Here is a 23,110-nt window from a genome sequence, read left to right as displayed (position 1 = left end):
CTGGGGCTATAAGTGCTCACCACTACACCTGGTTAGTTTTCCTATTTTTAGTAGAGATGGAGTCTTGCTCTTACTCAGGCTGGTTTCCAACTCCTAAACTCACTCAAGCAATCCACACCCTCCTTGGGCTCCCAGAGTGCTAGGATTACAGGTGTCAGCTACCATGCCTGGCCAAGAAATAAACTACTGATAGAACAATTCTGAATGGATCTCAAATAATGCTAAGAGAAACTAGTCAGAAATAAACAATAGGCTTGGTGTCTGTGGCTCAAGCGGCTAAGGCGCCAGCCATATACACCTGAGCTGGCGGGTTCGAATCCAGCCCAGGGCCTGCCAAACAATGACGGCTGCAACCAAAAAATAGCCAGGTATTGTGGCAGGCACCTATAGTCCCAGCTACTTGGGAGGCTGAGGCAAGAGAATCACTTAAGCCCAGGAGTTGGAGGTTGCTATGAGCTATGATGCCATGGCACTCTACCCAGGGTAACAGCTTGAGGCTCTGTCTCAAAAATAAAAATAAAAATAAAGAAAGAATGTATCATTCCATATACACAAGAGTCTAGGAGCAGTAAACTAATCAAAACAGAAAGCAAATCAGTAGATCAGTAGCTGCATGAGGATGTAGGGACAGAGAAGGAAAAGATGACACAGGAAATTTGGGGAGGTGACAGATATTTAAGTATTTACTATGTTGATTGTTATGATGCTTCATGGGAACATACAGGTCAAAACACATCAAAACTGTGAATAAGGCTCGGCACCTGTAGCACAAGTGCCTAGGGCACCAGCCACATACACTGGAGCTGGCAGTTTCAAATCTAGCCCAGGCCTGCCAAACAACAATGACAACTATAACCAAAAAGTACCCGGGCGTTGTGGCGGGCACCTGTAGTCCCAGGTACTTGGGAGGCTGAGGCAAGAGAATCGCTTAAGCCCAAGAGTTTGAGGTTGCTGTGAGCTGTGACGCCACAGCACTCTACCCAGGGCAACAGCTTGAGACCGTCACCAAAAAAAAAAAAAACAAAAAACTGTGAATAACTATGTGCAATCTCTTGTCATCCCTGAATTATCACCTGCAAGGCCTCCTGGTCTGGTGGGGCCTGCCCTGGCCTGCGGTACATGCTCAGCATCTCCTGCAGCACCTTCACGTGGCTTCGTACTTCCTCCACGGCACTGACTCTCCTGGACACCTTCTCTGATTTTTCTTGTTCCTTTTAGGAGAAAGAAGATGGAAGTGAGGAAGCAGAAGCCCTGGATGAAGCCTGAACAAGGGCTAAGAAAGGATTACTGCTGAAAACTCAGGGAAGCCACCAGAACAATAAGTGAAAGTAGGTGTCCACCTGACAAGTAAAGGAAATACTCAGAACCCACAATTCCTGGGGAGGATAATGCAGTTTGGGGCCTGGTGACCTATTCCATTATACCAGCAGCCTTGATCCCTCTAAAAAACAGATTCCTAAGTCTGGACTTTGTCTACACCAATACCTGTCCCTGGGACAGAAGTTGGTAGCTAAAAATTCCTTTAAGACCCATGAACAAAAGCAGCTGGGAAGTATGGCAGCAAGATTTCTGCTTCCGATCACCACCTTCCTGCCCTTTAAGGAGATTACGACTATTCCCCAGAGTTGAGTGCTAGATGACCATTCTTTTCCCCAGACAACAGTTCATTCACTCCCTCAACAACATACATACATACACTGTTCCTTGTCAATCCCTGTTCTGCAAACCCATGAAAAAAAATGCCCACCTCCTTGACCAAATTCTTGATCAGCCGGTTTGCAGCTTGAAGATCCTCAGGGTGGTTGCTCTTCAGAAGCTTTGTCAGAAGCTAGACAGTGAACAAGAACAGTAGGTGAAACTCTAATTGCCACAGGTCCAGAGTAGAAGCAGTAGGAATAGAAGAATTTACACTAATATCAACAGCTTGTGCATTTTACACACATCATTTTACCAAATGGTCACAATGGCACTATGAGGTGGGTATGAGGACTATTCCAACAGACCACTGGCTTTTCAATGGAGTAGGGAGTTGGGAGGATTACACCTCCCAGGGGACAGCTGGTGAAGTCTGGACACAATTGGTTTCACAACTGAGGAGGGGTTCTGCTGGCACATGGTGAGTCAGGCATGCTGTAAACATCCTGAAGTGCACAGGACAACTGCCCTCCACTTGACAGAATTATCTGGTCCAAAAGTTCAGTAGTGCCCCGAATGATGTGCTCTTTGATGGGACAGACTTTAGTGATCTTGTTCTTTGTTCCCAATGCCTAGCAGAATGCCTGGCACACAGGAGTCATTCAATCTTTCCTGGATGGAGATGGATGGCGGGAAAGATGAGTATAAGGAGCCCAATGATGCACGATTCTAAGTTTCTCAGAAGTCACACCATACCTCCTCCCTAACTCTTCCCAGCCTCTGCAAACTTAAGACACCACATAGCAGAGGTGCCAAAGACAAAGGCAGCCTAGAACCTAGACTAGCCTTGCTTGTTCTGACACCAGTGACCTGGTGGCCACAGAACATCTAGAACCAAGAGAAGGATACAGTGATAGGGTGTAACTGGAAGGCACAGCAGACCAAACAGAAACATGTCCATGGCTTGGTACTCTCCTGATACTGTGATCATTAGACCTTGTGACTGACCAAGAACAATAACCAAGAGCAATCTCCCCATTCACAGGCACTACAGTGTTATCCCTGGGTCTTGGCCTAGGTTTTGACCACCTTCCTCTTCTCTTCACTCTCCCTACTTGATGTCCCAGGACCAACAATTCTGAGAGGCCAGAGTGGAAAGGAAATTGGTGAAGGCAGGCTCACTGGCACTGAGAAAGATCTAATTTACAAACCAACTCTTTCCTCTCCACCATTCCCCACCCTAGTACCACATCCACACTGGATATGGCTAATCATCCATATATCCCACAATCCCCTTATGGTATCCTTTCAACCATGTCTCCCCCAAAAACACTTGTACTGACAAGGTGGAGGGCACAAAGAACATAGCATTTATTATCTGGCCGATCTGTGCAGACCACACAGAGACTTTCCGCTACCTCATTCCTAAGGGCCTCTCCACAAAGTACTCACTAACCCACCTCCCCATTCTCCGCTTTGGCTTAGAGATCAGAGGATACTTCAAGCAGAGTCCCTAAGAGAAGGGGTCTAAACACAGTCCATGCAGGCCACCGAGGTCAGGAAGGAGTCCATACCTTTGACTTTTCTTCATCAGCATCAAAGATCGAGCTCTTAGGCCAGGGAGAAGGTGGGGGTAAGATTTTATCCACTGGTAGCTTAGGGTCTTGTTTTATAATTCCTAAAAGATGCAATTCACAAAGTCAGGACACTGATACGGGTACTTACTGACTTCAGCCACAATCCAATATAAAGTTCTGAAACCTTTAGTTTCCTGATACCTCATAAGGAAAATCCTATCAATGGCCTTAAAGAAATACACCAGGGTCTGCACTTGATCTTAGCCAAAAGGAAGCAGCAATATACACCAGAGTCTGAATGAGGCTCTGTATCACCTCTCAGGAGAATCCAAGGAACCACCACGAAGTCAGGGGCATCAAAGCCAGCCATGTCAGAACAAGCAGCCCCTTAGGCCTATTAAGTCTGTGGGCCTTATACTAGCTATAAAGATACTCATCACTTTATACAGCTACTTAATTTCCTAGGGCCCAAAAATTACTGGAGGATTCCTAATGAAGCTCCTAAAAATGTTAAGTGAGTACATATAGACAGAATAGTCCATGCTGAACCTGGGTTCCTTCTTCTGAAGAGCCCAACATAAAACGAATGCAGACTCCCATCTTCTAGATAGGATGCACAAAAATCAGATCAGCATCACTCCTGTTGACAACATCAAAACCCTGAACGGAAGGACACTTGTACTAGACTGTTTATTGCAGCTCAATTTACAATCGCCAAAATGTGGAAACAGCCTAAATGCCCACCAACCCAGTAATGGATTAACAAGCTGTGGTATATGTATACCATGGAATACTATTCAGCTATTAAAAAAAAATGGAGACTTTACATCCTTCGTATTAACCTGTATGGACGTGGAAGACATTATTCTTAGTAAAGCATCACAAGAATGGAGAAGCATGAATCCTATGTACTCAATTTTGATATGAGGACAATTAATGACAATTAAGGTTATGGGGGGGGAAGCAGAAAGAGGGAAGGAGGGAGGGGGGTGGGGCCTTGGTGTGTGTCACACTTTATGGAGGCAAGACATGATTGCAAGAGGGACTTTACCTAACAATTGCAATCAGTGTAACCTGGCTTATTGTACCCTCAATGAATCCCCAACAATAAATAAAAAAAAAAAAAAAACCCTGAACGGCATACAAATTCACAACTTTCGTGAAACCTTCAGAGAGCTGAGATCACAGGGCAACAACCAATTAACCTGAAATCTAACAAAAATAGTGCCTCCAAGGAGACACCAGAGGCAATGCCAATAAAAATAACTCAGGTGGGCTCGGCGCCTGTACCTCAAGCGGCGAGGGTGCCAGCCACATACACCGGAGCTGGCAGGTTCGAATCCAGCCCCAGCCTGCCAAATAATGACAACTACAACTTAAAAATAGCCGGGCAATATGGCAAACACCTGTAGTCCCAGCTACTTGAGGCAAGAGGATCACTTCAGCCCAAGAGTTTGAGATTGCTGTGAGCTGTGACACCACAGCACTCTACCCAGGGCTTGAGACTCTGTCTCAAAAAATAAATAAATAAATAAATAAATAACTCAGGTGAAACGGCTTAAAAATTATTTACACAGGCAAGTGAATACAGAGCTTCTGTAGGTTGCATCGCAAAGAAAATAAGCTTTTTTCCAGGGGCCACACAGGGCCCACAAAAAGAATGAGAAGGTGCCCAGGCTCCACCTAAATCCTCTGGCTGCAGAATAGAAGTCTTAAACTGCTACAGGAAGGGCACCAACACTTCTTAGCAAAAAAAAAAAAAAAGAAAGAAAGAAAGAAAAGAACAAACCCTGCAGCCCTTACAGCAATGGTAGAAACCCACTGCAGCTGGAGAAAGAACTGGGGGGCAGGGGCAAGAATTATGTCCTCAGCCCAGTCCTAAGTTGGGATGGAGCATGATCACAATTAGATCCTCTCAAGTCTCAGGGACAAAGTATCTGCCTAAGGCTGAGTCTTACTCAGAATAGATGGACCCTGTCTACCTTCCCAGCCCCTGAATAATAAGGGCCAGCTGTCTACTGTAAGGAGTAGCAATGGCAGGTGAGATGAACAACTACATCCGATAGCAGAGCAGACACTCAGGAAACTCTCGGCAAATCAGCTCCCAACCCAACCACGAGCTAACACTAGAAAAGTCTGAAGTCTGGTATAGTGAGGGTAACTACAGCTCAAATCCTGCCTACCAGAGGCAAAGGTCCACCCATTTCCACAAATAAAAACTATTTCTTTCACTGATGAATATGCTATTTACCCTGATTTGATCATTAGCCATTGTATGTATGTACTGAAATTATCACACTATATCCCATAAATATATATAATTATGTGTCAATTAAAAATAATGAGGCAGGGCAGTGCCTGTGGCTCAGCGGGTAGGGCGCCGGTCCCATATACCGGAGGTGGCGGGTTCAAACCCAGCCCCGGCCAAATTAAAAAAAAAAAAAAAAAAATAATGAGGCTGCGGGGCGGCGCCTGTGGCTCAGTCGGTACGGCGCCAGCCCCATATACCGAGGGTGGTGGGTTCAAACCCGGCCCCGGCTGAACTGCAACCAAAAAATAGCCGGGCGTTGTGGCGGGCGCCTGTAGTCCCAGCTACTCGGGAGGCTGAGGCAAGAACATCACTTAAGCCCAGGAGCTGGAGGTTGCTGTGAGCTGTGTGATGCCATGGCACTCTACCGAGGGCCATAAAGTGAGGCTCTGTCTCTACAAAAATAAATAAATAAATAAATAAAAATAGTAAGGCTGGCTACACTGGTCATGCCTGTACTCCCAGTGCTTTGGAAGGCTGAGGCAAGAGGTTGAGGCAGGAGTTGAAGGTTGCAGTGAGATCTGATCAGACACTACTGCACTCCAGCCTGGGTGACAGAGTTAGACTCTGCCTCTAAAAAAAATTTAAAATAATAATCCATGGCTCAGTGCCCTTAGCACAGTGGTTATGGCGCCAGCCACATACACCGAGGCTGGCTGGTTCGAACCCGCCTGGGGCCAGCTAAAGGACAACTGCAACAACAACAACAAAAATATCCAGGTATTAAGGAGGGCACCTATAGTCCCAACCACTTGGAAGGCTGAAGCAAGAGAATTGCTTAAGCCCAAGAGTTTGAGGTTGCTGTGAGCTGTGACAGCACAGCACTCTACTGAGGGCAACATAGTGAGACTCTGTCTCAAAAAAAAAAAAAAAAAAAAGAAATGTTATAAGCCTGTAAGTTACTACGCTTACACCTAATCAGAATAGTATTTTTCTTTCTTTTTTTCTTTCTCTTTTTTTTATGAGAGACAGAGTTTCTTTTTTTTTGAGACAGAGCCTCAAGCTGTCGCCCTGGGTAGAGTGCCGTAGCATCACAGTTCACAGCAACCTCCAACTCCTGGGCTCAAGGGATTCTCCTGCCTCTGCCTCCCAGGTAGCTGGGACTACAGGTGCCTGCCACAACGCCTGGCTATTTTTTGGTTGCAGCTGTTACTGTTGTTTGGAAGGCCCGGGCTGGATTTGAACTCCCCAGCTCTGGTGTATGTGGCTGGTACCTTAGCCGCTTCAGCCACAGGCACTGAGCCAACTTTGTCACCCTCAGTAGAACACCATGGAGTCATAGCTCACAGCAACCTCAAACTCTCGGGCTCAAGTGTTCCTCTGGCCTCAGCCTCCCAAGTAGCTGAGGCAGCCACAATGCCCAGCTATATTTTTAGAAACGGGGTGTCACTCTGGCTCAGACTGGTCTTGAACTCCTGAGCTCAAGCAATCCACCCACCTCAGCCTCCCAAACTGCTAGGATTTTGGGCATAAGCTACCATGCCTGGCCTTCAGAATAGTTCTTTTCAAACTCTGATGCAGAAGTAATATTTATCTTTACTTCACAGTAAAATCCTACTATTTCAAGGAAAGAGGTTGATTTAAGCAACCAAAAATTTTGGAAAATAAAATAAAACAAAGTTTAGTGGCATGAATAATTTGTATTTTGACTTTTGTTGTGCTGGTGGTTCATATGGTTTCTGGGGTATAGAGAAAAGCAAACCTATACGTCTTCTTGAAGATTTACACTGTGACTAAGTAAATAAAAGCCATATTGTAGTAAAAAAAAAAAAACTGGGCAGCGCCTGTGGTTCAAAGAGGTAGGGCGCAGGCACCATATGCCAGAGGTGGCAGGTTCAAACCCAGCCCCAGCCAAAAACTGCAAAAAAAAAAAAGAAAAAAGTAAAAACAAAAATTACATCAGTCTCTACTGTCTTATACAAGAAGTCCAGCTTTCAACAAAAATGACAAGGCACACAAAAAGGAAGAAGAAAACAAGATACTGTCAAAGGGGAATACAACTAAAGTAAAGGAAGTCAGACCTTGTTTCTTTAGCATCTGATAGGCATCTCGAATCTTGATGTCTTCTGGAAACCAGACTGTCCAACTGAAGAGTATTTCAATGACTCTTCCTTTAACTTTTTCTGTGGCCCAGGACCCCAGGTACTGAAAGTAAAAAGGAAAAAGTTCTAGAGCTGGAAGGGATTTGGGAGACCACTTAGCCAAAACTTCCACTAAAGAGAGGGGTGTTGAGGTCCAGGGAATGAGCTGCCCAAGCTGGTTGAGAGGGAGGCACAACTAGAAGCCAAATTTTCTGGTACCCTGTCCCAGTACCTTTCTTGAGTTTCGAGCAATTGATCTAAACTGCTAAAATTAGATCTAAATTGATCTGACTGCTAAAATTAAAGACCACCACATATGGACCGAAGTCATAGCTTTGTCCACACCAGTGGGGACATTCTTTTTTTCCAGTGGGGCAAGTATGGAATAAAAAAGAATTGGTGTTTGTCTCAGTACCTGGCACACAACTTCAAAAGCCTCTGGAACTTGAGTCATAAGAGGGGGTCTTGTTTTTCACAGCAAGCTCTCTTGGACCACATCTTAGTTTTGACTAATGATTTATAGTAGCTGCTTAGTTTCAAGAAAGGGGTTGTTCACTCCAGAGAGCTCAACCATGTAATTAGAGGGTTGGAATTGACATTATTTTGATCAACCATACCTAGGTAATGAAACCCTAGATAAAAACTCTGACACAGGGGAGACTTCCAACTTAGATCGCCCCCTTTGCCAGAAGCTCTGGTGCTTTTTTACTCCTTCTGTATTCCTTTCTGTCTGATAAAATCCTATGTTACCCCTGGGGGGGGGGGGGGAACTGTGACACAAGGAGGTTCAGAGAGCTTCCTGGTAGGTGAAGACACCAATGTGATGTAAAGGTGGCAAGCTCAGATTCCACAGAGGGCGCATAACCTCTGTGCCCCTCTTCCCCACTACTAAGACTCTGCCTTGCATACTGCTTCCACGGAGGTAATAGAAATATAGTGCTTTCCTGTGTTCTAAGAAAGCCATTCCAGTGAATTATGGAACCTAGGGAGAAGGGTCAAGGGAAACTCTGGATTTGCAGTTAGCAGTGCAGTAGCTTAAGGACACATAAGACTCCCGGCTGCTGTCTGAAGTAGAGACTACAGAAATAGGACTGAGCCCTCAATGTGTAGGGTCTGGGTTACATCAATTCTGGGTAAAGCCAGAATTGAATTTATCATAGGACACACGGTAGGCATCAGAGAACTCCTGCTACAATGCAGCATGACAGGGCTCCACTGACGCCAGTTACCTCATAGGGATGTAGCTCAAACAGGAGGAAAGAAAGGTACAGAGGGCAAAGCAAGAAGATATGAAACTCTAAGTCATGCTTGACTTTCTCACTGTTTCTACCAGGAAACTGCTCCTCAGCTAGAGTTCCTCACCTCCACTAGGCCGCACACCCCCAGACCACTTTAAAGGAAAATGTGAAAATGCTAAAAAACAGAAGAGAAGGAGACAGCTGACCGCTCAGAGAGGAGAGTGCTTTCACATGCAGAACTCTGTCTCACAGCCAGACAAGCCAGCAGGTTCTGTTCATGTGCAGGCCTGCCTCTGCCAGAGAAGGGTGACAGGAGTCTGAAAGGTAGGTATAGGTATGGCACAGAGGCTGGACCAAACCCTGATATTCACCTTTGGAGACAACACTTTGATCAGTTCATTCAGGAAGCGGAACTTAGCCACCTCGCCATGGAACTTCTCTCCACAGTGGTTCATACACATCTCCAGCACCTGCACAGATACAGGACCCCCATGAAAAGGTGGAAAGCCAGTGGCTCCAGGGCCTTCCTTGAACCTGATGCCCATTTGCTGGAGACTCCACTGGAACAACAGCTAACACTTCCTCAAGCCTACGATGATAAAAGTTTTGGTGAAAGAGGACATTTTCATCAAGAAAAAAATGTCAACAGTTCCATCTTGCTATAACTGCCAAGTTTATGCCCAGGAAATAGCTCAGTTGAGTTTGTCACACTCTGAGGTCATGCTACATTTTAAGGAGACCTCTTGGAGGCCAGGCAAGGTGGCTCATGCCTGTAATCCCAGCACTCTGGGAGGTCAAGGTGAGTAGATTGCTTAAGGAGTCTGAGACTAGCCTGAGAAAAAGAAAGACCCTGTCTCAAAAACTTAGCTGGGCATTGTGGTGGGCGCCTATAGTCCCAGCTACTTGGGAGGCTAAGGCAAGAGAATAACTTGAGCCCAGGAGTCTGAGATTGCTGTGAGCTATGACACCACAGCACTCTACTGAGGGCGACAAAGGGAGACTGTCTCAATTAAAAAAAAAACAAATATATGGACTTCAAGTTTCTCTTGAAAAACCTGGAAGTTTGGGGCAGCACCGGTGGCTCAGTAAGTAGGACGCTGGCCCCATATACCGAGGGTGGTGTGTTCAAACCCAGCCCTGGCCAAACTGCAAGAAAAAATAGCCAGGCGTTGTGGCGGGCACCTGTAGTCCCAGCTACTTGGGAGGCTTAGGCAAGAGAATTGCCTAAGCCCAAAAGCTGGAGGTTACTGTGAGCTATGACAGCACAGCACTCTACCGAAGGTGACAAAGTGAGACTGTCTCTTAAAAAAAAAACCTGAAGTTCTGGAGGCACCTATGGCTCAAAGGAGTAGGGCGCTGGCCCCAATATGCCAGAGGTGGCGGGTTCAAACCCAGCCCCAGCAAAAAAAAAAAACTGAAAAACCTGGAAGTTCTAGCAACCCAGAGCTCAAACTAATGCCTGGCAACCAACCACTGGTGGTTCTGTGCTGTGGCTGCTTCTTTAGAAGTGATACATGCTCTCCAGCTTTTTGGTCCTAACCCAGCCACTTCACTCTTTATGCTACCTGTTTGGCCCTGCAGACACTCCAACTTGCCAATCTGTCTAAGAAGGGCAAATGGAAATAAAAACTTCTTTTCCTTCTCCCACAGCAAACTCAGAACAGATCTAAGATGGAGAGTATGGCCCACCACTCCCTCTTCCCACCTGCTGTTCAAGGCCTATAAAAGTGAGCCTCTGAGGTGCTCTCCCCACCACAAAAAAAATGACTATGGAGAAGATAAAGTCCCTCTCAGCTCTCTCTCTCTAGTATAGGACATAAGCCAAACTCACCGTTAAGGCATGAAGAGCTTCTTTCTCTTGAGGAGAGTGGATCTTGTGGGCCAGCAGCCAGGGCGCGTGTGTGGGGCTAAGGAAAAACAAAAAGACCTGGACTCTGGGCAGGTAGGAAAAAAGTATCTGGTGTGGCTGAGTACGCTCAGTAAAGTCACCTCTCTTTCTAGAAGCTAGTGTTCCAAAGCAGAAGTGGAATCTGACTGACAGAGGCCAACTCCTCTCTACTCTGCTGTACGGGTAGCACCCAGCCAACTATTAACTACTATATAGCAAAGGATGACTCACTTGCTCATTCAGTAGATAAATGCCAGCAAGAGGTCATGCTCCTGCCCAGGGCACATCAGCCCTGGCTCCCCCAGCCCCCAAACTCTAAGCTGGGCAGTCTAGGCCTATACTTACGTGTAGCAAGATCATGAACAGCACAGGCCTGTCTGTATATGATAAACGTTAAATAAACACTAGAACAGAAAGTGTGATCTAACTTTGGGCTCAATTCAGAACAGCTGAATATTTGGTACCATGTAGATGAAACATCTGGATGACTGACTTGATTTTTCAGTTCCTATCCAGATGCTTTGGAAACAGAATTCAATAAAACCTTACCCTTTTCCTCTTGCTTAAGGAAGATTACAGGCTCATGCCTGTAATCCTAACACAGGGAAGCCAAGACGGGGGTCAGGAGTTCAAGATCAGCCTGAGCAAGAGTGAAACCCCTGTCTCTATTAAAAAAGAAAAATAGAAGGGCGGCACCTGTGGCTCAGTCGGTAAGGCGCCGGCCCCATATACCGAGGGTGGCGGGTTCAAACCCGGCCCGGCTGAACTGCAACCAAAAAAAAAAAATAGCTGGGCGTTGTGGCAGGTGCCTGTAGTCCCAGCTAATCGGGAGGCTGAGGCAAGAGAATCGCTTAAGCCCAGGAGTTGGAGGTTGCTGTGAGCTGGGTGATGCCACGGCACTCTACCGAGGGCCATACAGTGAGACTCTGTCTCTACAAAAAAAAAAAAAAAAAAAAAAAGAAAAATAGAAAAACTAGCTGATAGACCGGGTGTGGAGGCTCACGCCTGTAATCCTAGCATTCTGGGAGGCCGAGGTGGGTGTAGACTGCCTAAGCTCAGGACTTTAAGACGGGCCTGAGCAAGAGTGAGACCCTGTCTTTAAAAATAACCAGGCATGGGGCGGCGCCTGTGGCTCAGTCGATAAGGCGCCAGCCCCATATGCCGACGGTGGTGGGTTTCAAACCCGGCCCCGGTCAAACTGCAACCAAAAAATAGCCGGGCGTTGTGGCGGGCGCCTGTAGTCCCAGCTACTCAGGAGGCTGAGGCAAGAGAATCACTTAAGCCCAGGAGTTGGAGGTTGCTGTGAGCTGTGTGAGGCCACGGCACTCTACCGAGGGCCATAAAGTGAGACTCTGTCTCTACAAAAAAAAAATAAATAAATAAATTAAAAAAATAAAAAATTAAAAATAACCAGGCATAGTGGCACATGCCTGTAGTCCCAGATACTCAGAAGGCTGAGGCGAGAAGATTGCTCAAGCCTGGGAGTTTAAAACCGCTGTGAGCAATGATGTCATGGCACTCTACCCACAGCAACAAAGTAAGGCTCTATCTCAAAAAAAAAAAAGAAAAAAAAACAAGGCTCAGCGGCCATAGCTCAATGATTAGGGCATGGGCCACATGCAACAGGGCTGGCAGGCTCAAACCCAGCCCAGGCCTGCTAAATAACAATTACAACTACAACAACAACAAAAATAAAAAGCTGGGCATTGTGGCAGGAACCTGTAGTCCCAGCCACTCGGGAGACTGAGGCAAGAGAATAACTTAAACCCAAAAGTTTGAGGTTGCTGTAAGCTGTGACGCCATGGCACGCTACCAAGGGCAACATAGTGAGATTCTGCCTCAAAAAAGAAAAAACAAAACAAAACAAACAAAAATAGATTACATTTAAGTGATGGAGCATACATGGAGCTCTTTCACTTATGTGACCTGGCTACACATGCTATCAATAACATTAAATGTTCTCTACGTTAGTGTTTTATAACACTATTTTTTTTTTTGAGACAGAGCCTCAAGCTGTCACCCTGCGTAGAGTGCTGTGACATCACAGCTCACAGCAACCTCCAACTCCTGAGCTCAAGCGATTCTCCTGCCTCCGCCTCCCAAGTAGCTGGGACTATAGGCGCCCACCACAACGCCCGGCTATTTTTTGGTTGCAGCCATCATTGTTGTTTGGTGGGCCTGGGCTGGATTAGAACCCAACAGCTTAGGTATTCGGCTGGCGCCTTAGCCGCTTGAGCCACAGGCGCCAAGCCTATAACACTATTTAAATTTTAATAATTGCCAGTGGCAAATGGACTATACTGTGTTTTCAAAAATAACATGCGTTCACTAATTTTGGAAAGATAATCTTCTCAATAGTTTGCAGGGAAAAAAAGAGAATAAGGCGGGCAGCGCCTGTGGCTCAGTGGGTAGCGAGCCGGTCCCATATACGGAGGGTGGCAAGTTCAAACCCGACCCCGGCCAAGCTGCAACAAAGAAATAGACGGGTGTTGCAGCGGGCACCTGTAGTCCCAGCTACCTGGGAGGCTGAGGCAAGAGAATCACCTAAGCCCAGGAGTTGGAGCTTGCTGTGAGCTGTGATGCCATAGCACTCTACCAAGGATGATTAAGACTGTCTCTTAAGCAAAAAAAAAAAGAGAATGAAACAAGCCTAATTGTAAAACAATCCCAAGACACAAAGGCCTGCACTCAGCCTGAAGCGCCCACAGAGTCAAGTGTGTGTGTGAAGTCACCTTACCCATTGGGGTCAGTGTTCACCTGCTCACAGAAATTCTGGATAGCTGACCAATCCTGTTCTGCCATGCTAGGGTCTGTGGCTTTGTCTGTCAAGGAAATAAATAAAGAAAGCATAAGGCTGGGCACAGTGACTCACATCTGTAATCCTAATACTCTGGGAGGCCAAGGCAGGAAGATCACTTAAGGCCAGGAGTTCAAGACTAGCATGAGCAAGAGCAAGACCCATTTCTACAAAAACTAAAAAAAAAAGCTAGGTGGGCATGGTGGCACGTGCCTGTAGTCCTGGCTATTTGGTCCCTACCCTCCTGAGTTTGAGGATGCAATGAGCTATGATGACACCATGGCAGTCTAGCCCAGATGACAGAGTAACACCTTGTCTCAAAAAAAAAAAAAAAAAAAAAAAAAGACAGAGCTGGGGGCCATGGCTCACACCCATAATTCTAGCACTTGGGAGGCCAAGCAGGTGGATTGCCTGAGCTTACGGGTTCAAGACCAGCCTGAGCCAGAGCAAGACCTTGTCTCTCAAAATAGCCAGGTGTTGTGGCAGGCACCTGTAGTCCCAGCTACTTAGAAAGCTGAGACAAAAATTGCTTGAGTCCAAGAGTTTGAGGTTGCTGTGAGCTATGATGTCATAGCACTCTACCAAGGACAACAAGGTAAGACTCTGTCTCAAAAAAAGGAGAGAGAGAGAAAGAAAGAAAAGGATGGAAATGTACAGCCCTCCTTATATTTAAACACGGCAGTCAAGGGCTGTTAACATCACACTTATAAGATCAGACAAGTAGAAAAACAGCTAAAAAGAGACTACCGAGTGGCTCAGCACCTATAGCCACATACACCCAGGCTGGCAGGTTCGAACCTGACAACTACAACAAAAAAATAGCCGGGCGTTATGGTGGGTACCTGCTAAGTCCCAGCTACATGGGAGGCTGAGGCAAGAAAATCGCTTAAGCCCAAGAGTTTGAGGTTGCTGTGAGCTGTGACATCATGGCACTCTACCAAGGGCAACATAGTGAGACTCTGTCTCAAAAAAAAAAAAAGAGAGAGAGAGACCACCAAGCATCGTGTCTTCACACAGCATGAGCTTACTGATCATCTGCTCAGTGAATGAATGAGCAGATTAATTAATAAGTCACTGCCTTGAAAGTGGCTCCATTTCCAATATAGAAGTTGGCCTTTGTCTTCTTCATGTCACGCATCAGGACTCCCATACTCTGGCCCCACAATGAGGACAGGCATGAGACAGCATCTGAGAGGCTACCTGGATATGTCTTAGCAACATGACAGAGAGACAAGAGCATGTCACAGGAAGACTTTGTTCTGGCCTTTCATGAAACTTCCTAATTTCCCCTGTCCAGCCCAGCCTCCCAGACTAGGTAGCCTCTCCAATGAAGTATCACACCAGTTGACTGAGCAGCTCTTTTTAGGCTCTGGAAATAAAAGGCTAATTCTCAGGGTTATATTTCTGATGTTATCATTCTTCCCCAATGTCCACTCACACCTCTCAAAATCCTATCCATTCTTCAAGACTTATCTAAATTTCCTTCTCCTCCAGGAAACCTCCTCCCACTGTGCCAGCCCCTACTACCTCTCCACCCTTCTGAGGACTCAACACTCCACAGTCACTCTAGAACAGCGGTTCTCAACCTTCCTAATGCCACAACCCTTTAATACAGTTCCTGTGGGTTGCGACCCATAGGTTGATAACCACTGCTCTAGAGTGAACTTTTCCTAACTGCAGTCACATTTATGTCATGTGGAAGTCATATGGCCTAGTGAGATTCAAAGAACAAGTCATCACTCATCTTCCCACCCACTGACTCCATACTAAGTGAAGCATACAGGACAAAGAAAAGGAATCAGGTTATCAATTTCTTTTTTTTTTTTTTTTTTGCAGGTTTTGGCTGGGGCTGGGTTTGAACCCACCACCTCCAGCATATGGGGCCAGCGCCCTACCCTTTGAGCCACAGGCACTGCCCAGGTTATCAATTTCTATACTGCCCTCACTGTGCCACAAAGCTTTCTTCTCCATGTTTCACATCTCATAATCCTATCACCCTTGAGTCCCAATTCAAATGCTACCTTTCATAAAGACTTCTTTGATCTTTTTATATCCCATCCCCTTAAAACAGAAGCTACTGCTTCCTCCCCAGAACAGAGCTTTTATCTGCCCCTTTTCGGATAGGGATCTCTAGCTTCACCCTTATCAGTTACAAGTCCTTGAACTCTCTGAGCCCCAGTTTCCTCAACTATAAGGTAAAGAGACCAGCACAGTAGTTCATGCCTATAATCCAGCACTCTGGGAGGCCAAGGCAGATGACTTGAGGCCAGGAGTTTGAGACCAGCCTGGGTAACACAGCGAGACCCCAACTCTGAAAAAAAAAAAAATTTTTTTTTTTTTTTTTTTTGTAGATTTTGGCCAGGGCTGGGTTTGAACCTGTCACCTCCAACATACGGGGGATGGCACCCTACTCCTTTGAGCCACAGGCACCACCTTCAAAAAAAAATTTTTTTTTAATTAGCCAGACATGATAGTGCATGCCTATAGTCCCAGCTGCTAGGGAGGCTAAGGCAGAAAGATCACTTGAGTCCTTGAGTTATAAGTGAGCTATGATCATACCACTGCACCTGGGCAACATATTAAGAACCCATTTCTGGGTGGCGCCTGTGGCTCAGTCGGTGGGGCGCCGGCCCCATATACCGAGGGTGGCGGGTTCAAACCCGGCCCAGGCCAAACTGCAACCAAAAAATAGCTGGGCGTTGTGGCGGACGCCTGTAGTCCTAGCTGCTCGGGAGGCTGAGGCAAGAGAATCGCTTGGGCCCAGTAGTTGGAGGTTGCTGTGAGCTGCGTGAGGCCACGGCACTCTACAGAGGGCCATAAAGTGAAACTCTGTCTCTACAAAAAAAAAAAAGAACCCATTTCTAAAAAAATAAAGAAAATAGTACCTTCCTTATGGGATTGCCATGCAATTTAAAGGAGATGGTATCTAAAATGCTCAGCACAGTAGCACACAGTAAGTAGTCAATAAATGATAGCTAATTATTGTTTGTTATGACAATACATAGTCCCTGCCTTTTACTGTAAAATATGTATACATGCCTACATACCTAAAGGGAATTAAACACTTGAAGACAGAAGGCTTGTATGTTCCCTACAGTTAACACAATGCCTTACCTATATCTACAAAATAGATACTCATCAAATAAATTATTTAAAGCAGTGATTTCCACAGATTCTGCCTCTGAATCACCTAAAGTAATTCTATACCATTTAAGCTTCAGTTTCAGTTTACTGTAGGCTCACGATTAACACCTCAGGAGAATTTTTACCTCAACCTGTGTACAGACCTGGAGGCAGAAGGACAGCAGGACCCAAGCTCACCACTGGAGTCCAAGCCCTCTCTTTCCCCAGTTATCAAGTGAAAGAGACACAGCTGAGACAGGCACCAGCTTTTTCTTTCTTTTTTTTTGTAGAGACAGAGTTTCACTTTATGGCCCTCAGTAGAGTGCCATGGCCTCACACAGCTCACAGCAACCTCCAACTCCTGGGCTTAAGCGATTCTCTTGCCTCAGCCTCCCGAGTAGCTGGGACTACAGGCGCCTGCCACAACGCCCGGCTAGGCACCAGCTTTTTCAAAGAAGTGAAGTCATGTTCCAAACCCTTAACCAAGGCAAAGGCAGGAAAAAGATGGAATGATGGAATAAAATGTAAGACAGTTTCTTCTGTCTGGTAGATCTTGTATCAAGAGGATTCACTTAAGGGTTAGCATGGCTCAAAAATAACAGTAATAGCTGCCATTTTAAAAAAGTACTTACTATGGCCCAGGCACCATGCCAAGATTCCTCAGAGCAACTGAGACTGGTACCATTATCTACACCATTTTGCAGGTGAAGAGACCTACTCAACCACAAAGCAAGAAAATGGCAGAAACAAAAATTAAGCCCCAGGTCAGCCTGGCTCCACAGTCCAGATGTTTCTAACTACTCCTATGGTGAAGTCTTCAGTTCCTTAACCACGGCAGGGCCTATCTTGGGAACTAGTTTGACTTCCTTCCCCATAAGTTATAAACTTCTTAAAGGCAAAGAGGAGTTCTATCACCTTCGAATATTCCGGCACCGAGAGTAGTTGCAGGCAGGTTATCTACCAAGTGGATGAATGATTCATCTTTTGCAGTGTTTGGCCAATTGGCTGAATAAGTTGTCCAGGATGGGAGACAGCTAATTCAGTTTTGGAGTACCTGGGTCTCTGAGGGTATGTGAACTAAATTAAAATCTTTTTTTTTTTTTTTGTAGAGACAGAGTCTCACTTTATTGCCCTCGGTAGAGTGCCGTGGCCTCACACAGCTCACAGCAACCTCCAACTCCAGGGCTTAAGCGATTCTCTTGCCTCAGCCTCCCGAGTAGCTGGGACTACAGGCGCCTGCCACAATGCCCAGCTATTTTTTGGTTGCAGTTTGGCCGCGGCCGGGCTTGAACCCGCCACCCTCTGGATAAGGGGCCGGCGCCCTACGGACTGAGCCACAGGCGCTGCCCTAAAATAAAATCTTAAGCTCTTCCCCGACCCCCAGTGACTGACTAGACACCCACTTGGCCAAGGGGATCCCTAAAACTGAGTTGCTGGCCATCAGAAAGAAAATCAGACATGCCTTATCATGCCCCCTCCCCTCTTAGAGATGTACTCCCTGACTCATTAACAGGCCTAAGGCTATGCAAGACCTACTTATAGGTCTGCAATATACATAAGAGACATTGTCTCTAATTAGCAGATCCTTTACCTTAAGCATTCCTTTTCAGGAATGTTTGACTCTCTCAAGTCTTTCAGGCAATTGTGCCTCCCCCTTCCAGATGTCCTGCCTTTTGGGACCAAACCAATGTGTTTTCCATGTATTGATGTATGACTTCACCTATAATTCCTGTCACCCTAAAATGTATAAACCCAAACTGTAACCCCACCATCATGAGTCCACTTGCTCAAGGCTTCTTGGGTGTGGCTCCAGGTCATGGTCCTCAAATTTGGCTCAGACTAAACATCCTTAAATTAGCGTACAACCTATAGCTTCTTTTCTGTTGACACATACAATCCGAGCCTGCAGGAGCTATTTCAGGACCATGAGTAGTTCCTGAGTAAACAACCCCCCCAGACAACAGCAACTTGACTAGGCCTTAACAACTGCCCAGGTCTATCTGACACCAATCTGCCCTAAGGAATAGCTACGGGCCAAAAAGGCACAGCCAGGGACAAATTCAAAGGATTCCTATTTTGGGACAGCCTCATCAGGGTACTAAAAAGGGCTATCCCAGACTCCAAGGTGGTTTATGTAGTTGGCATATGGGGACAAGAAATAACACTGCTGCCATATTTGCTTAATAAAAGCAGCATTTGTATGATGTGTTTCAAGCCGGCTATGGGGTCAGAGGTATTGAGAAAAAAAGCTGAAACTCCCAGCTGGAAGTGAAATGGCTCATCCAAGAGCTACTCATTCAGAAGCCAAATCATCTCACACCAGCTGCCAACCAACTGCCAGGGTCATGACTCCAGCACTAGCAGCAGCCTGCACCAGCAAGGGAAGCACCAAGGCTGCAGGGAAGCAGAGCCCAACCCTCCCACAGGAAGCAGAGCTCTGCAGGGGTGATCCTTTCTCAGAAAGTACACATGGACCCCTACAATCCAGAAATGGTTCAAGTTGACACATGCGAAAACCCACCAAGACCCACCATGGGAATGTCCTATAGTGGGCTCTAAGAGAAGAATGAACTTAGTCTTCAGAGTATAAATCTTCCTCTCTTTTTTTCACAAGTTACCAGCTCCTATCTGAAATCAGAACAGAGGGTGTTCCAAAAGTCTCTGTATATGCTGCAGTATAACATAATGCCATCTCTCTCTCAAACAAAAATAGAGTTTCCATCTTACTTCAACACGACAGGGTACCACCTCCTTATAGCATCAGCACATGGCAATGGTTGGATCAACAGCTTCCACATTCATGGATTGGTTACCAAAGCCCCATGGAATGGCCTGTGAGAACCCATGTTCTTTCCTCATTCAACTTCTACTTGTGGGGCCACTTAAAAGCCATGGTGTACAAGGAAAAGATTAGAAACATGGATCATTTAAAGAAACACATTTGAAATGCAGTTACTTGCGTAACAAAAGACATCCCGGAATGTGTTCACCATGAGTGGGAGAGAAGACTTCATGTGTGTAGAAAGAAGTGGTCAACACATACTGAATATTGTGTAAAATTTTGTAATGAATATTTTGTAAATAAAAGTACATTTATTGGCTCAATGCCTGTAGCTCAGCAGTTAGGGCACTGGCCACATACACCTAGGCTGGCAGATTCGAATCCGGCCCGGCCTGGGCCTGCCAAACAACAATGACATCTACAACAACAAAAAAATAACCGGGTATTATGGCGGGCGCCTGTAGTTCGTCCTAGCCACTTGGGAGGCTGAGGCAAGAGAATTGCTTAAGCCCAAGAGTTGGAGGTTGCTATGAGCTGTGATGCCAAAGCACTCTACTGAGGGGTGACATAGTAATACTCCGTCTCAAAAAAAAAAAAAAAAAAAAGAATGAGGTAGCTTCAGCCAGGCTCTGGGCATCTGCCTGTAGTCCCACCTGCTCAGAGGCTGAAGCAAGAAGGTGACTTAAGCCCAGGATTTGGACAACACAGGTAGATTCCATCTCCAAAAATAAAAGAGGTAGTTATGTCTGCAGTCATGAGGAACAATAATCAAAATACACTAGTGAGAAAAAAAGCTACAAATGTCTTTTTTCTTTTTTGAGACAGAGTCTCATTTTGTCACCCTCAGAAGAGTGCCGTTCCATCATAGCTCACAGCAACCTCAAACTCTTGAGCTCAAGTGATTCTCTTGCCTCAGCCTCCCAAGAGACTGGGACTATAGGCACCCATCACCATGCCTGGCTATTTTTAAAGACGGGGTCTCGCTGGGGTCTTGCTCAGGCTGGTCTCAGACCCGTGAGCTCAGGCAATCCAACTGCCTCAGCCTCCCAGAGTGCTGGGATTACAGAGGTGGGCCACCATGCCCAGCCCTTTTTATTTTTTTTAGAGTCTCACTCTGTCACCCTAGTTAGAGTGCCATGGCACCGTAGTTCACAATAACCTCAAACTCTTGGGCTCAAGTGGTCCTCTTGCCTCAGCTGCCCAAGTAGCTGGGACTATAGGTGCCCACCACAATGCTCGGCTAATTGTTCTATTTTTTAGTAGAGACAGGGTCTCCCTCTTACTCAGGCTGTTCTCAAACTCCTGAGCTCAAGCAATCCACCCACCTTGGCCTCCCAGAGTGCCAGGATTACAGGTCTAAGCCACTACACCCAGCCCATCTTTCACATTTTTAAAGCACGAGATTTTGGTTAACAGCTTCCTAATATTCCTTTGGGAGCCACCCCTTCTCAATTCTAGGCCCCACTTTCAGTGGATCTGATCACCCTTCCTGCCCTTGGTTTTAGGAATGGGCATCATACCCAGCCCACTTCAGGTCTGGCAATTTTCAAATTTCGTACACCCAGTCATGTTGATTCCAAGGTAAAATACTCAAACCAGCCTGGACCAACAGGCAGGAAAACCCTAACTTTTGCAAATCAATAGGAAAAAAAATTAATTCTGCAGGGACTGCAACAGAAGGCAAAGTGGAGAAAATTCAAGCCAGGAGCTCCTGCATGGGCTCTTTCCCTTTGTTTCTTTTCTTTTTTTTTTTTTTGGTAAACCAGTATGAATTAGGTTTTAATCACTTGCAAGTTAAAAAGGCTAATGATAATAATAGCTAATATTTACTGAGTGTTTATTATACATGCCATAGTAAGGCACTATATTTTAAGTGCTTTACATATATTAAAGACTTTATGGAGGTATTAAAGGCAGTCCCCAAGTTACAAACATCTGACTGACAACTCACACTTAGCTATTACTGTATTACTAGTCCTATCTTAAAGATACAGCTGCCTCACTTGCCAAGTCAAGACGTGTCAGTGACCCAAGTTTGGCCAGTCCTCAGACTCCTTCTAGAGCAGCGGTTCTCAACCTGTGGGTCGCAACCCACAGTAACTATATTAAAGGGCCGCAGCATTAGGAAGGTTGAGAACCACTGTTCTAGAGTGACTTCTTTCATCCAACCTAGATCCATGCTGCATTTGCCTTCAACTATATACACTTGCCCTAGACATACCACCTTCTTGCACCTCCATGGTATCATCACAGCCCCACACTCAACAAATCTAGCTTACTATATACCTTCTCTGCTCCTACTCCCAGAAGAAAAACAAAACACCAAAAAATACACAGCCATGAAAACTGCAACACACTTTTCTTTTCTTTTTTGAGACAGAGTCTCACTTACCGCCCTCAGTAGAATGCCGTGGCATCACAGGTCACAGCAAACTCTTGCCTCAACGCCTGGCTATTTTTTGAGATAAGGTCTCGCTCTGGTTCAGGCTGGTCTCGAACCTGTGAGCTCAGGCAATCCACCTGCCTCGGCCTCCCAAGTGCTGGGATTACAGCATGAGCCACGGTGCCCGGCCTGCAACACACATTTCTGATGTCCAATCAACACTCTGATCTCAGCAGGGAGAAGGGTAGAAGTGATTTCATCCCACCCCCCTGAGGAAATCTGGCACTGTCTGGTGACATTTTTTTAATTTCGGGACTGGGAAGAAGGGTGTGTGCTAGTGGTATCTAGTGGGTCAAGGCCAGGGATGCTGCTAAACAACCTATAACATACAAGACAGCCCCCACAACAAAGAAATGTCCCCAAATGGCCTAAATGTTGATAGGTTGAGAAACCCAGCTGTCAAGTGCCTAGGTGTGCTCCCTTATGTTGCTCTCACCATTTTCAAACTTCCCCACCCACCTGCAAGTCCCCTATTCCACCTTAGCCCCTAACATACAGATGGTGCAATGGTGGCACTGAAAAATGGGTACATATGCAATCTGCCTGATCTTTCCCAAATTATATTTCAAAATAGGCGCTAACTTGAAAATAAGAGATTTCACATTAAAGTATAGGTTCTAGCCCTCCCTAAAAAAACTGTAAGATTAGTAACTTTGGGACATTGATCCCAAAAAGCTAGAACTGAAAATCTCCCCTCCTTGGGCAGTGTTAGTTCCAGGTACTCCTTCTCAGTTCCTCTACCCAGGCCAGCTGCTCATCGTCCCCTTACCTGGTCTACTTCCCCCACCCCAGCAACACCAGTCTAAGCCTTCTGTTCTCCACTGCCTCCTAAATCAACTACCATCTGTCTCCTCCATTGAGCTTAAAAATATCTCATAATGGGCGGCGCCTGTGGCTCAAGGAGTTGGGCGCCAGTCCCATATGCCGGAGGTGGCGGGTTCAAACCCAGCCCCGGCCCCCAAAAAAAAAAAAAACGCACACACACAAAAAAAAAAGAAAGAAAAAAAAACTCATTAATAACCTGTTAATTAACCAAATTCAAAGTTCCCACTTCTCCTTTCTTATTCTACAGTGCCACTTTTTTTTTTTTTTAATAAGACAGGGTCTTGCTCTGTTGCCCAGGGTGAAGTGCAGTGGCCTGATCATAGCTCGCAGCAATCTCAAACACCTGGGCTGAGGAGTTCCTGCCTCAGCCTCCAAGGAGCTGGGCCTTCAAACATGTGCCATCACATCCAGCT

The 23,110-nt window shown here is 45.9% G+C and overlaps 1 protein-coding gene across 2 annotated transcripts in view; it reads right to left on the bottom strand.

The window, feature by feature from the left end:
• The window catches only part of GGA2 (golgi associated, gamma adaptin ear containing, ARF binding protein 2), a 44,975-nt gene that overhangs the window by 19,685 nt on the left and 2,180 nt on the right, over window positions 1–23,110 (bottom strand). For both annotated transcript variants that reach the window (XM_053554168.1, XM_053554169.1), the window contains exons 2-8: window positions 13,465–13,549; window positions 10,671–10,746; window positions 9,211–9,309; window positions 7,542–7,665; window positions 3,210–3,313; window positions 1,748–1,828; window positions 1,074–1,211 (exon numbers count right to left, since the gene is read on the bottom strand). In XM_053554168.1, the coding sequence (XP_053410143.1) occupies window positions 1,074–1,211; window positions 1,748–1,828; window positions 3,210–3,313; window positions 7,542–7,665; window positions 9,211–9,309; window positions 10,671–10,746; window positions 13,465–13,549 (707 nt within the window). The remainder of the gene's footprint in view (window positions 1–1,073; window positions 1,212–1,747; window positions 1,829–3,209; window positions 3,314–7,541; window positions 7,666–9,210; window positions 9,310–10,670; window positions 10,747–13,464; window positions 13,550–23,110) is intronic.

The sequence above is a fragment of the Nycticebus coucang genome, chromosome 12 (assembly GCF_027406575.1).
Source record: "Nycticebus coucang isolate mNycCou1 chromosome 12, mNycCou1.pri, whole genome shotgun sequence".
NCBI classification, from domain to species: Eukaryota; Metazoa; Chordata; class Mammalia; order Primates; family Lorisidae; genus Nycticebus; species Nycticebus coucang.
The sequence above is the reverse complement of the archived record's forward strand: the minus strand, read 5'-3'. Positions and strand labels throughout refer to the sequence as shown.